At 40.1% G+C, this 13,962-nt stretch overlaps 1 protein-coding gene across 1 annotated transcript; it reads left to right on the top strand.

The window, feature by feature from the left end:
* Positions 1-381: 381 nt before the first annotated feature.
* On the top strand, positions 382-12,105 carry LOC105897377 (solute carrier family 22 member 5-like). Its single transcript, XM_031587379.1, has 9 exons — positions 382-741; positions 4,103-4,206; positions 4,384-4,538; positions 6,009-6,180; positions 6,385-6,526; positions 6,666-6,763; positions 9,429-9,643; positions 11,298-11,480; positions 11,692-12,105. The coding sequence occupies exons 1-9, from the start codon at positions 382-384 to the stop codon at positions 11,961-11,963; spliced, it is 1,701 nt and encodes a 566-aa protein (XP_031443239.1). The 3' UTR covers positions 11,964-12,105.
* The last annotated feature ends 1,857 nt before the right edge of the window (positions 12,106-13,962 follow it).

Genomic DNA, 13,962 nt, shown 5'->3' with positions numbered 1-13,962 from the left:
TTTGATAAAGTAATCAAAAGGTTACACTACTATTACACTGCACTCAAAACCTCATAGTTTGTTGTTAAAGTCATCTATTCACAATAAATGTCAGTTTCACATAGCATGGCTCATGAAGTGTGTGTGTGTGTGTGTGTGTGTGTCTGGGTGGGTGTGGGGTTGGAGGGAATTGGTTCCTTGGTGGGGTGGATTTTGGAGGGGGGGGGTTGTTCTATGCCCAGAGCCTCCAATTTGCTAAAACCGCCCCTGCTCCAATCACACATACTTCCTGTATTTCAGGTACTTTAGCCATTCATAATGAAACACAAAAGCCTGAGCTAGTTTGAACAGGTTGCACACCAGCTGTAGTTCCCATCAGCATACTTTGTATCCCCAGACACTATGAGGGATTTTGATCAAATCACTGCATTTCTAGGTGAGTGGGGGCCTTATCAAAAACTGATCTTCATTCTCCTGAGCCTCAGTAGCATTCCCAATGGATATGTGGGAATGACAATGGTTTTCCTGGCGGACATTCCTCCTCACCACTGCAGGCTTCCATTCCTGAACAGTAGCTATGGAGGACTGGGCTACAATTTGTCCATCCCGACTGAGGAAGTAAAAGGGAAGATCATCCTGAGTCGCTGCAGACGCTACACTGAACAGGGGGACTCTGATGCTGTTTTTAGGAATGACACAGAGGGCTGTCTGGATGGCTGGGTGTTCAGCAAGGAGAGATACGTGTCCACCATTGTAACTGAGGTGAGGCTGTAAGTGTGTTACCAGCCCATTCATCTCAAATTAAAGCAACATTATGCAAAACAATTTGCAGGTAGCTTAGTCAAATTCATTTTAATTATAAATATCCTCAAATTGATTGATTTTAATGGTATGATGTTATGTGAGGAAGAGGTAAACTTATCTGTCGTTCCCACTTGCTGCCCAGGCTCTTGACTATGTAGAGTTGTGATCGGAGTTCTGCAACAATATAAGAACAGCTTTTAAAGCATTATGTTGCCAAATCTATCGCAAAAACACATCAATTAGCGAGTTAGCTATTGATATTAGATAATCCAGTTGGACAGGTATCCTAGCTTATTTGAGTATTTGTATTGCGCAGAAACTCCATTCAACTATGCCTCTTTTTTCAGTGGGCGTAGAATTAATGTTACAGGCGTAATCTACAGGGCAAATACCCAACGCTAGCCAGAAGTTGTCATTGAGTAGGCTACTGTATCATCATAAGTCAAAAAACACAATGCTTGTACGTCACTCTCTCAGCATTATCTACTACACATCTGTTCAAGACACGATTAACATTTTCAGTCACTGCGTGGAAACAGGTGTATACGGGAGTTTTAGGACAAAGTAAATGCCCGTCAAAGCCTGCTTTTTGGCGGACGTAGTTATTTTTCAGGAACCGTCGGCACACTGACATTCTAAAAAGGGTGTTCAGAAGACGTCGCAAACACAAGTTCTTTCCAAGTTTATGCATGATGTGATAGGCTAGTGCGAAGTGAACAGAATGGTGTAGGTTAATGTGCGTTTTAGTTTACATGACAATAACATAGTTTCACTCCAGCATTTTTTCTGTTGCTTAGATTAGGTGGATTTCAGTTGTTATTTTCGCTATTGAGACGAATGGCGGTGAACCAATGCTTGGCCATATGATGAATGAAATAATCAATATACCTTCGTGTTTAAACTGCGTTGAGATACCAATGATTGCAATCATGTGGTGGCTTCGTTGTAGGCTACTGCTCATTGTGAGAGATGGGGCATAAAACGCGAACATGAAGAAGTAGGCTGACTTTTATGCAACTTCATTATTGCTTCATGTAAATGCAAAACCAAATGTCAAGTGTCAATACAAACATGTATCAAACGATGTAACGTACAAATTTGATCGCTGTAATTTTCACTCAGCCTGAATGTAGACCTAATTATGTATAGCTTAGGACTATACGTTGATAACTATACAAACGTGTTTGGTGATTCATGCATGTTTAGTTGCCTACAATATATTTAACAGTATACCGGTAATAAACTTAGCCCAATATGTAATGGTGTAGAGTATAATTAAACTATAGCCTCCTTTATTTAAATGCAGTGTCCCACAACGAAATTAATATTGACTGTTTGAATCGCGCATACAAAAACACATAGCCTTATAATAAATACGGTCTAAATCAAAGACCTCCTAAATACAATCACGGGTCAACTAGGCTACATATTCTGATGGATATGCAATTGTCATTAACTTGGGGTGAAACATCCATAAAACTGCCTTAAAATTCAAGCAGTTAGCATTTCATCGGATCTGTGATCCTTCAATGAGTTTAGTATGATATGCTGCCAGGTTGTCCTAACATGAACACTTGAACAGTTGATGCAAAAACGATCACCTTCAAGTCACCTCCTCATATAATATAAGGGCACGGTGGCTCAGTTGCTTGCACTGCTTGCACTGCTGCCTCACAGCAAGAAGGTCATCGGTTCGATTCCCGCATGGGGCGCTGTTGGCTCTGGGGGGCAGGTCCTCCCCAGAGTGCACAGTGCTCAGGTGGGCTATCTCCCGGGCCTTTCTGTGTGGAGTTTGCATGTTCTCCTCGTGTTCACAAGGGGTTTCCTCCACTAAGAACCCCAACAGTAAAAACATGCAAAATAACAGAACACATGTCCAAAAATGATGGATGATGCAAAAACGATCACCTTCAAGTCACCTCCTCATATGGAGACATAACCTAAAGCGGCAGTGCACCATTAATCAGTATTATCTTTTCAACTGAGTATGAACAAAAAAGTCAATGCGTTGTACTCAGTGAAGATGATTTTAAATGAAAGATGATTTAGACATAATATGCATTGATGATAAGGTGACTAATAAAGTCAATGATATTCCCTCTGAGGGTCCAGGGTCGCGGGCTTATGTCCATGTGCGCAATCACACCACTGCTGAAACAAATCACTGAGCGATTAAACCATGTTAAATAATCGTGATGTCAATATTGACCAAAATAATCATGATTATTTCAATTCAATTTGTATAGTATTTATATAGTGCCAAAACAATAAAATTGTCTCTAGGCGATTTACAGAGTCCAGGGCCTGAACCCCCCTACAAAGGTGACAGGGGCAAGGGAAAAAAGCTTCTTACAGGAAGAAACCTTGAGTAGAACCTCGGCTCATATGCTTCTGCTTGGATCCGGCCGGGTAGAGAAGTACAGATAGAAAGGGAAGGGAGGGGAGAGAGTCAGGAACATGGCAGATTAATTCATACATGAATTAATACATTCAACTGACTGGCGACAGCCGCAATATGTGCTGCAAGCTGTACCCAGGATCCGTTAAAGCCCTCCTACACAGTACAGCATGCGCTGTCTGTAGCCCATTGTGAATTTTATACAGTATATGTTTAGTTTTGATGAGTTATGTTTAGTTATGTTGGCTGACATGGTGCATGGTCATTTTAGTTATACAGGATAGCAGGGGTGGCAGGATACGACAGCAGCAACACTCCCTGCATGCTGTACCCAGGATCGGTAAAGGCCCTCCTACACAGTACAAACTAAACACAGTTTAGTTTTTGAGTAATTTGTTTAAGATTAGTCTGGCCATTTTCCATGGGGGCGAGTCTTTTCTGTTTTCTTATTCTCTTTTTTAGTGGTGAAACAGTGTCAATTGGCAGCACGCTTGTGACACTATCTGTTAGTAGGTCGATATGAAGTGGAGATGTGCTTGTGTCACCTTCAGTGCCTGGAGTAAGAGCTGAGGCGATTGCGGCTGGTATGATTTTTGCCATAATCGAGCAGCCCTACGTCTTGGTATATCATAGAAACTTCTAAAGACAAAATGATGTTAAGAACAAATATTGACAAATATTTCAGATTGAAAAGGTGAGAGAGCAAGAGAGATTGCATCAATGGACCATCTCAACTATCAGGAGTGTTTCTTAACCCTTTCCCAAATGACAATGCATAGTTAAAGTTAGAGAGCTCATTTTCTATCAGTGCCATCTTTATTAATGCTGTAGGCAAGTCTGTAGCTAGCAAGTATATTTATACAAAACCTTCATAGTTCCTTTTTAATGTGACACTGACTGTTCTTCTCCTACTTTCAACAGTGGGATCTGGTGTGTGACCATGAATGGAAAACTCCTTTCTCAGTCACTGTATTCTTCTTTGGGGTATTGGTAGGATCGCTTCTGTCAGGAATGATATCGGACCGGTGAAAAAAGTTTAGAATTTTTGCAAAAATTGAGTGGAGGTTTGGAAAAATGTTAAAACCACTTCACATATTGTAATAATTATACACTTAAAAGTAATATAATGATTATATTCAGATATCTTTGTGATGTGTAATGTATACTGACCCATTGCTCATTTGTACCCTTCTTTTCTGTAGGTATGGAAGAAAGTTGGTCTTCTTTGCCACAATGGCAGTGCAAACTGTGTTTAGTTTAATTCAGGCAGCCTCCAACAGCTGGGAAATGTTCTGTGTGTTATACTTCATTGTTGGATTGGGACAAATAGCAAATTATTGTGCAGCTTTTATTCTTGGTGAGTTTGCTGTTTTCATTTGGATTTAATTGTCTGTTAGGTGAAAATTCACTGAAGTTACCTCAGGACTCCGGACTTGCATATATTTATTAAACAACAGCAAGTTCGTTGGGCATACCCACGTCCCGGCAGGTCAGAGAGAGGCACGGGCTCTCTCTCAGAGAAAGAGGAAGCCCGGGCTCACTCCCAGACTGCAGCAGACGAGAGAGAAGCAATATTAAAAATCGCCAAAACAATTTGTCAGCAGGGATAACCACGTGGTGGGTCTGTGACGTCCGAAGTAATCTTACTATGCTTCCTGCCATGCAATGAAAGAGCACCCTTCTTATCACCTCTGACCCAAACATGCTCTTGCACATATGCAGACTAAGTGGCACCTAATAATCTAACAAAGAAAAGCCATGTTCCTGCTTACATAAGCACATGATTCATACAAGGTAATTATTAATACAAGCACTTGATTAAGGCATTAACAGTGTTTCGAAATGATCTCTGTCATTGTGATTGCTAGGTGTCATTGTGATTGCATTGCCTGGTATTGCTGTAGGCTTGCTCACTACCTCACCACTTCAGCTCTCTGGAAATTATTGTCCTGTTTCCAGGCCACAAAACAGTAATGTTGTGAGCTGGCAGCAGCAGACTATATTTTAACACCCACATAATTAAATTAACTTTACTAAAACAAAAGTTTTGGATTTAGGATTCCTATTTTATGTATAACATGTGTTGGTAGCTGAGGAGTAATTGCACTCAAATGTACCATGTTTTCCCCAATCGACAAGCCTTCACTTCTTATGTTATCTAGTCATACACCTGAAAGCAGAGTTATATAGTTATACAGGAGGAGACGACACAGTAGGAGTGGATGTCCTTTAGGTGTCACTCTTGAGATGTTCTTGAGCTGGTCCTCACTGCAGAACAGGAGGGGGCGAGGTTGGATCTTGTATCTTCTCTAGGCTATGTGTATGTTTGTTTGGCCTTTTGGTATATTCTAGCAACTTCTAAAGACAAAATCAAAATTCTTGTCAATAGAATGCATTTAGGCTATTTAAGTATTTGAAATGACAAAATTACATAATTTTGTATGTTTTCAACTTTAACAGCATTCATTAGACTAAACATTGAACTTTCAGTAACTTCATTTTTTCACTACTAACTGCTTCTTATGAAATATTCACCAATACTTTCTTGGACTAATGTGCTAATTGTCATGCTAAGGTTTACTGTAAATATGCTATGAGGATTTGTAGATCTGGCCTCAAATTGCTGTTCTCCCCCTGTGTTTTGTCAGCACTCAGGGGCAACAGAAGAGTAATTACAGTATTTCCATGAGTGCATCAATACTTTAATGTACAGGTTCCCAGAGTTTGTTAGTCTCACATTCTGTGAATAATTTTTTGTGAAGGTACAATACAACTGGACATTTATTTTCCCCTGAGTCTTGATGGTTTTCCTTCTCTTGTTTTTCAGGATGTGAGCTTCTGAGCAAGTCGTATCGTATCACTTTCGCCACTCTGGGTATTAGCATGGCTTATGCCGTAGGCTACGCATGTCTCCCTCTTTTTGCCTACTTCATCCGGGACTGGAGGATGCTTCTGGTGGCCTTGTCTGTTCCAGGACTCCTGTACATACCATTGTGGTGGTGAGTGAGAACCCAAAATGGATCAGACTCAAACAGCTCTCACTGAAAACATATTTAGCTCAAACTACATCATGGATCAGCTGACTCTTTTTTATTTTATTTTTACAGAATATGGTCTGTAGTAACAAGCACTGCTAACATAGTTGAGTTACAGGTTGAGGTATAGTCTTTCACTCGCTTAGTTTCTATATCTCTCTCTCTCAGGTACATACCAGAGTCTCCTCGCTGGCTACTGTCTCAGGGTCGAGTGGAAGAGGCTGAGGCCATCATTCGAGCTGCTGCCAAGAAGAATGGCATCACTCCTCCTGACGTCATCTTCAAGCAAGACGACACCGCAGAGCTGATGGTAATACAATCATTTGACTCACAAATCCTAGTTGACAAGAATTAAAGAATGACCCGGAAGAGGAACTTAAACAAATATGAATAATGTAAAGACAGCCAGTTGGTCTGTAATTATATTTGCTGGTATCTTTTTTCCTCAGGAAAAGGAAGATGTAGATAGTCAGAAAAAATATACATGGCTGGATCTCCTAAGAACAACAAATATAAGAAATATCACAATCCTGAACATAATCATTTGGTGGGTAAAAAGTTCTACTAGTTTGACTTGAGTGTTGGTATTTGCTGCTATGCATATATGTAGAACAGATCATCTTGAATAACCACATGATTACACTGGTAAGACTTTTAAAGATTTGGGGTCTTTCTCTTTCTTTAAAGCAACACTATGCAACAGTTTGACACTTTTTGAGGTATGGTTTTATAGGCAACTAGTTTTGGTACCATCCTCAAATTCATTTTGATAGCATATGGTCATGTGAAGGACAGATAAACACCTGTGTCTTACCTATTACCTATTACTCTACTGTGATTTGTGTATGTATGTTTGTGAGTTAAGTTAAGTGTATAAGCTACTGGATGACCTAAATTTCCTTCGGGATTAATAAAGTATCCATCTATCTATCTATCTATTAGCCATCCAAGATATGCACTATGTGGTTCTGTGTTACGGGCTGGAAAACCCTGCAAAAATGGAAGAAAAGCTTTCACAACATGACATTGCCAGCTATACTGCCAAAAGACACCAGTTAGTGTGTTATGTCAAATGATAAAGAACAGTGTTGGGTAGACTAAAGGCTGCTAGCTAACAGCATGTAGCTCGCTAGCTGGTAGCTAGCTATCAAATGGCAATCATCTTTGCTCTGATAATGAAGATGTTTATTAGTTTTCACCTTCCAGACGACATCGTTATGAACCCATCCCCTTCTGAAAATTAAATGACTATCTGTGCTTTTGGTAGGCTTTCAGTTTTTGAGGTGTGTAGGGGGACGGATTTTCTATTAGATATATGTAAATATCTCCAAACTGGAGCTCAGGCAGGGACTTCTACGACGTTATAGAAATACAAATATCAGCGGGTGCAGTAAAGGGATCACAGGTTCCCAAAATGTAATTTTTTTCTAGATATCTCTGTCTGGCTATTGTGGTATGATCTGTGTTTGATGGCGATCGTAATTGAGTAGGTTGCACTGCTCGACGATGTCCACTGTTGGTCGACATCTTCGCTTTTGCCCGCAAGGTATCCCTGGTAGTGTTACTGAAAGCTATGAATTACCGTAAATATTGTAATGTTCTGTCGTCAAGTCTGACATGTAGACTGAACATTTACATTTACATTTAACATTTACATTTAGCATTTGATATTTGTATTTACATTTAACATTTACATTTAACACTTATATTTAACATTTATATATAACATCGGACATTTACATTTATATTTAACATTTACATTTAACATTTAACATTAACATTTAGATGAAAGATTTATATTACAACTTTGTGTTACTGCCAAAAATGATCCTTGGAAAAGTTATCGCATGAATTTACATGAATTTATCTCTAAATGCTTGAAAAAGTGACATTTGAATATTGTCATTCTTTTTTTTCCATATGATAATGCTAAATGTACGAAAACTGAGCAGGATTTTCGAACGTGCAACATTTTACAAACGGCTCCCCATATTGCCAAACCGCATATAGCGCACGGTATTTTGCATCCTATTTATCAAAAAAGAACCCTCGTCGCGTCATCTGCGCCTAACACCGCCCATTGGTGTTATTTAGCGCTCCGCTAAAATAGGGAAGAAAGAGCCTGCGTGTTCCACCATGGATGATGAGCTAAAATTAGAATTAGAGCTTTTGGTTCACGAGGTTAAAGCAAACTAACCCAGGTAAATATAGAAACTCATACATATTTCTCCGTTTAGCCCTTCCGTCCACATTAAAAGTTGTGATCACTTTGTTGTGAAGACTGTCTTTTATTGGTGAGCTGATTTTGGGAAATTCAACTTTTCAGCGAACATTGAGTTTCTGGGTTGCTATGGTTACCCCTCAGGGTGCTTGTGCAGCTTCATATTAACGGGTTTATGTTCACAAGTTCATATTCACACGTTCATATTCACACATATTAACATGAGTTAATCACACACAGGCAACTGCAAACTGTTAATATGGTTCCCTAAGCTAGAGATAGCTAGGATAGTTAATAGCCAGGTTAACTGCTCCATAGCATCCCGTTAAATAGTCTGGTAGGAATACACGACACCCCTTACTTTAAAACGGCGCATTCTAACACTGAAAACCATGCTTTTCTAAAATGCTGCCCTAGGCAGATACATTTGAAAACTGGAGTTGTATCGTGGACAAGGCAGGGGCAACTGAAATTTTCAGACGTTCGGGTTGCTTGAACTATGGGTAAAAATACGGTTTAAAGTAAACCATACAATGAGTGGCGATTCTGGGTAAAGCGTGGCCGAACAGCTAGAAAATGTTGTATATGCCTATATTAAATGATATATCAAATATAAACATGAAAAAAAAAAATAACATTTCTTATGTTCGGATTTTTCAAATTTCTCGCAGGCACATAGTTTTCATTTAACTTGTTTCGTTACTAATACATAATTAGGCGCACTTTACGCGTCTCCTCTCATCTCTTTGCGACGAACACCCCCTCCCAGCAGCGGTAATCTAAAGTGCGCCACCTTTGTAAATACGGTTTTAGGTTTTTACCCGCTATTTTACGCCTGAAACGGGCGCAATCCTGTTAGTAAATGAGGACCTGAGTATCAAACCAAAGACTGGTGCTAGATATCGTGTACCACCGGGCACACAGTTGACTGAGTGATTTATTTTTTGTTGTTGTTGGTCACCATCATTCAAGCTATGTATCTGTTCTCAAGGTCAATAGTATCCCTGACTTACTTCGGACTGTCATTGAACACCCCTAATATGGATGGAGATCCTTACCTCAACTGTCTCCTTGCTTCTGGTACGGAGTTTGTCGGGTACATGATGATGTGGTTTGCTGGGCGCTACATTTCACGACGCCTCACATTGTCAACCAGTGTACTCTTTTGTGGGATCATGCTGCTGCTCATCAAGCTTGTTCCAGCGGGTTAGTAGTGTGTGTGTGTGTGTGTGTGTGTGTGTGTGTGGATTGGGAGCTTGTTTTATGATGTAAATGTTTCTCTTCCACCCTCTATAACAGGGGTCCCCAACCTTTTTTGCACCACGGACCGGTTTAATGTAGGCATTATTTTCACGGACCGGCAGATAAATACAGCAAAAATAAAATAACGCGACCGGCATAAAAACGAATGTTAAGTGCATGAAAAATACAACTCACCATTGTACTGACTTGTACTTTATCCTATAAAGCAGTGGTTCTCAAAGTGGGGGGCGCGGACACTTTCCCGGGGGGGGGGGGGGGGGGGGGGCGCGATGTCACAGACGGAGAAAAAAAAACGTCGAGCACCTATGACTGTTTAGTGAAAGCTCCCTCCGTGGCGAAATGCAAAGGGCTGGACTGACACAAACAAATCAAATACACAGTTTCATTTCTGATCCACCAATAAAACGGAGAGTTATCATTTGAATGCGAGTTGCACCTATGCTTCCTTGTATAAAAGTAACTGCAGGGACAATTCTGGCATTCATGAAAGTTTTCTCATCTGGGATTCGTTTTTAACTTGGACCAGAATTTAAGAACGCTAAATAGCAGTGGTGAATCAGCCAGATTGTTTTTAAGGGCTTAATTTGTGAGAAACCGTTGGTGATTGCGTTCACGTCAATTCTACAGACATCCTCCGTATTAAATAATTATGAAAATAAAAAATATGAGAATATTTTAATCATTAACAATTACGTTTCACATTTAAATATATGCTTCTAAGAGGCATCGTAATGTTCTAAAAAAGCACTACACGAACACTGCAAATATAAGTGAATAAATAAATAAGCATTATGGACACATTCTGCAACAGTAGCCTACCTCCACCTCTGCACTGTTGAAGTTAGGTCTGCGTTTAATCCACCGGTGCTTGCTTTCTGCTTTGACATGATTTTGATCAGTCTGAAGTTGATTTCGCGTCGCTGTGGAGTCTGTGGATTGTGCACACGTCTCTTCAGTTGCATGCCTCTAAGAACGTTTGTTTCTTACTCATTTTCGCTAGTTTGCGTGCTTGTTTTTTGAGTAACATATCAAGTGACCGAGAAAAGGGTCTTGACGTGTCAAGAGGCACAGGCGAATGTTACATCGGGGAAAATCCGGTTGTTTTTCAAAATAAAACACCTTTCAGACTCTAATAATTAATACAACGGAAATTATATAAATTATTTATTCTTTCTTTGCGGCCCGGTAGGAAATGCCTCACGGACCGGTACCGGGCCGCGGCCCGGTGGTTGGGGACCACTGCTCTATAACACATAGGTCATTCCACACCAATTCACCCAGAGCTTTCCAGGTCATGTTTTGGATATTCATGAATAAATGTAGTTGAATTTGATTCATTAGGCTGCTGTGCATAATCTAGAAAGAAAACCCCCAGCTTAATAGGTTTGTTTTGTTTTGTTGGTGACCCTCCATAGGGTGAGTATAATACAGCACAGTTGAGCACAGTACAGATACACTATGGATGGTGCAGGCCCCGCAAGCCACACATTTAGCTCACCTCAAGCCTAAAGTTCATTCCACCTCTTTGAGTCTTGACTCGAGCCATGCTGTCTTCTGTAATTCTCATCCAATCCCCTCTTCCTCTTGTTTTAAACAGAACTCGGTGCTCTGAGTGTCACCCTGGCCATGTTTGGAAAAATCTCTATCACCGGGGCCTTTGTTTTTATTTACCTCTATGGCATTGAGCTGCTTCCTACAGTGGTTCGTAATATGGGCCTGGGGGTCACCACTATGGCCTCCCGGATAGGCAGCTGTTTCTCTCCTTACATAGCCTACATGGGTGGGTATTTACCTTCAGTGCCAACATTAGTCTATTCTTTGTTTGTTCGATTATTTGAACAGAATGCATGATATGTGTCTTATGCATGTTAATATGCGTGTGTTGTTAAAAATGTAAGGAGGTAGTGACGTACTGAAATAGCAATTTAATTTGCGTGCCTGTCATTTGAACTGAGATACACAAATAATTTTTGCTGTTGTTGATTTTGAAGGGACATATAATAAGGTTCTGCCCTATATTATATTGGGGTGCATCTCCATAATATGTGCTATCCTAAGCCTGCTGTTACCAGAAACAAAAGATGAAGAACTTCCAGAATACATCAGCCAAGTGAAACCTCTTCAGTGGTGGGTAGCTGAGTTCTATCAGAATCAGAATCAGAATCAGAATAATTTTATTGGCCAAGTATATTCTCACATACAGGAAATTGATGTAGCTATCGCTATTGCTGTAAATTTGATTGTGGTACATTTGGGATTTTGACTGATTTTTCTCCTTGTACTTGGGCTCTATAGGTTTTGTAGGGGAAAGAAACCAGAAGGGAAGAACACACACGAAGAAAACACTTCTCCAGGCAGCAGAGCTGAGGTGGAACTGGCCTAGACAACAAGTCAACCAGCTTATCTGAAACAGATGTTTTGATATTTAAGTTTATGTACAATAGGTTATTTTATTATTCTTTTAACACTATGCTAGTATAGACTAGTGTTTGCATGTATGTGTGTGTGTGTGTTCCTTTGGCCTGATGAATATGTCCTAAATTAGCTTGTACTGCCTGCATGTCTTGCATTCAGTTTGTGATGTTCACATAAATACGTGTCTTGACACATTATAGGTGCTGAGAAGAATAGGAGATTAATAGGAGATAGGACCAAATATAGTTATAACTTAGGCGTACGCTCCCAGGGTTAAAGGCAGGGAGGTGAACGGATATAAGGGGGTCTTTTGTGCAGAGCTGGTGGCAAGCTAGAGTTTTAATCAGATGTAAATCTAGACAGCCCAATACAAATTGTTTTACTACGAGCTGTTTTGATTTTTTTATCTGTTGTATTATTTAAATTCCATGCTGTATTGGACCGATCAAATCCGAGTACTAGGACAACTGTACCATGGAAGATTCCCTCAACTGTCAGGGTGGTGAGAAGTGCAGGATTTTTGTGCTCCTGTGTTTTGACTTGTTTTTGTCTTAACTTTGGATTTTTCTTTTTTACTGCCAAAGGACTAAGTTGACTGACTCATTAATACGTAAGGACATTTGAGGAAGTATGCCTTTTTTCCTAGTTGCATTAATACAGACCTCCTGATTAAGTTATCCTGACAATAAATTGTAACAAGTTCTTTGTTTGAGAATTATAATTTGTTATAAGTTGCAGTCTTTGTTTATTGTGAAATAAAAAAAAGAGTTTTACGTCTATATTGTATTTACAGTTAGAATTTTATTTCAACATAAAATGAATGAAAATTCATACAGTATTATTAATACAAATCATTTTTGTACGGCCTATGAACAGGACTGCCATGCATGATTTCTGGACCCGGAGACAAAATAATTTAAACGGAACCCGCCCCAATTAAAGTAAAAATAAGTTTGACAGCAGGCTTGGAATATTTGAATGCCATGCTATATTGACTCAACTTGACTCATTGAACATTGAACTTGGCGCTCTTTGCCTCTGCCTCATACAGTATTTTCCTTGGCAGCTGTTATACCTTATATACAGGCCTTTTTTCCCTTATATACAGGCCTGTATTTTTAATGATTTTTGAATGAGAGTCAAGTTGATGTATCAATGAAGCATGGCGTTGACTATTCCAAGCCTGCTGTCAAGCGTATATTTACGTGGCATGGGGGTGGGGGCGATTGAAATAGTCCAGTGTTTCCCCTACCGTTATATTAGGGGGGCGCCCCGCCCCCCCAACGGCACCCCCCGCCCCCCCTGGAAGGTCAAGTTAATTTTGTTCAATTTTATTTTCTATAAAGCGCCAGATCACAACGGAAGTAATTTAAGGTTACCTTTCCTATAGAACAGGTCTATAGCTTGTTCTTTTATTAAACAAAATAAATAGCCTTATGTTATTTATCTTATTTACACGACGGCATGTAATTTCTGTCTCTACATGATCGCGCATTTACAATTCTCTGCTCTCTGTATCACGCATGGCGGAGTTCCGCCGCGATGCGCACAAACACACACACACACACAGACACGTGCGCGCACACACAGGTGAGCACGCTCCCACTAGCAGACATAATTGGGCTTAAGAATCAGTGCACAGCTACGGACACTTTTAAGCTTTAAAAAAACTAATATCCAGGCGTTCATGAATCCGGCAGAGATCTTTTCCTAGGTAGGGTCGACAATGAGGCCCAGTGAGAATGGCTAAAACAGACGTGGAAACAGAACGTACACAGAATGTCCGCACCGAAAATTCAGAAATAGATCTGGCTTCCATTTTTTATCTTTTTCCACGAGTTGTGCGT

Source organism: Clupea harengus, chromosome 20, assembly GCF_900700415.2.
Source record: "Clupea harengus chromosome 20, Ch_v2.0.2, whole genome shotgun sequence".
Taxonomy (NCBI): domain Eukaryota; kingdom Metazoa; phylum Chordata; class Actinopteri; order Clupeiformes; family Clupeidae; genus Clupea; species Clupea harengus.
Note: the sequence above shows the minus strand (reverse complement) of the source record. Positions and strands in the feature narration are given on the sequence as shown.

Bases quoted from the DNA above. Each gene is read 5' to 3' on its own strand.
- LOC105897377 (XM_031587379.1), top strand. From the start codon at position 382: ATGAGGGATTTTGATCAAATCACTGCATTTCTAGGTGAGTGGGGGCCT. The intron at 6,764-9,428 runs GTGGGTAAAAAG...TCTGTTCTCAAG, and splicing joins ATCCTGAACATAATCATTTG to GTCAATAGTATCCCTGACTT. The intron at 11,481-11,691 runs GTGGGTATTTAC...TTGATTTTGAAG, and splicing joins TCCTTACATAGCCTACATGG to GGACATATAATAAGGTTCTG.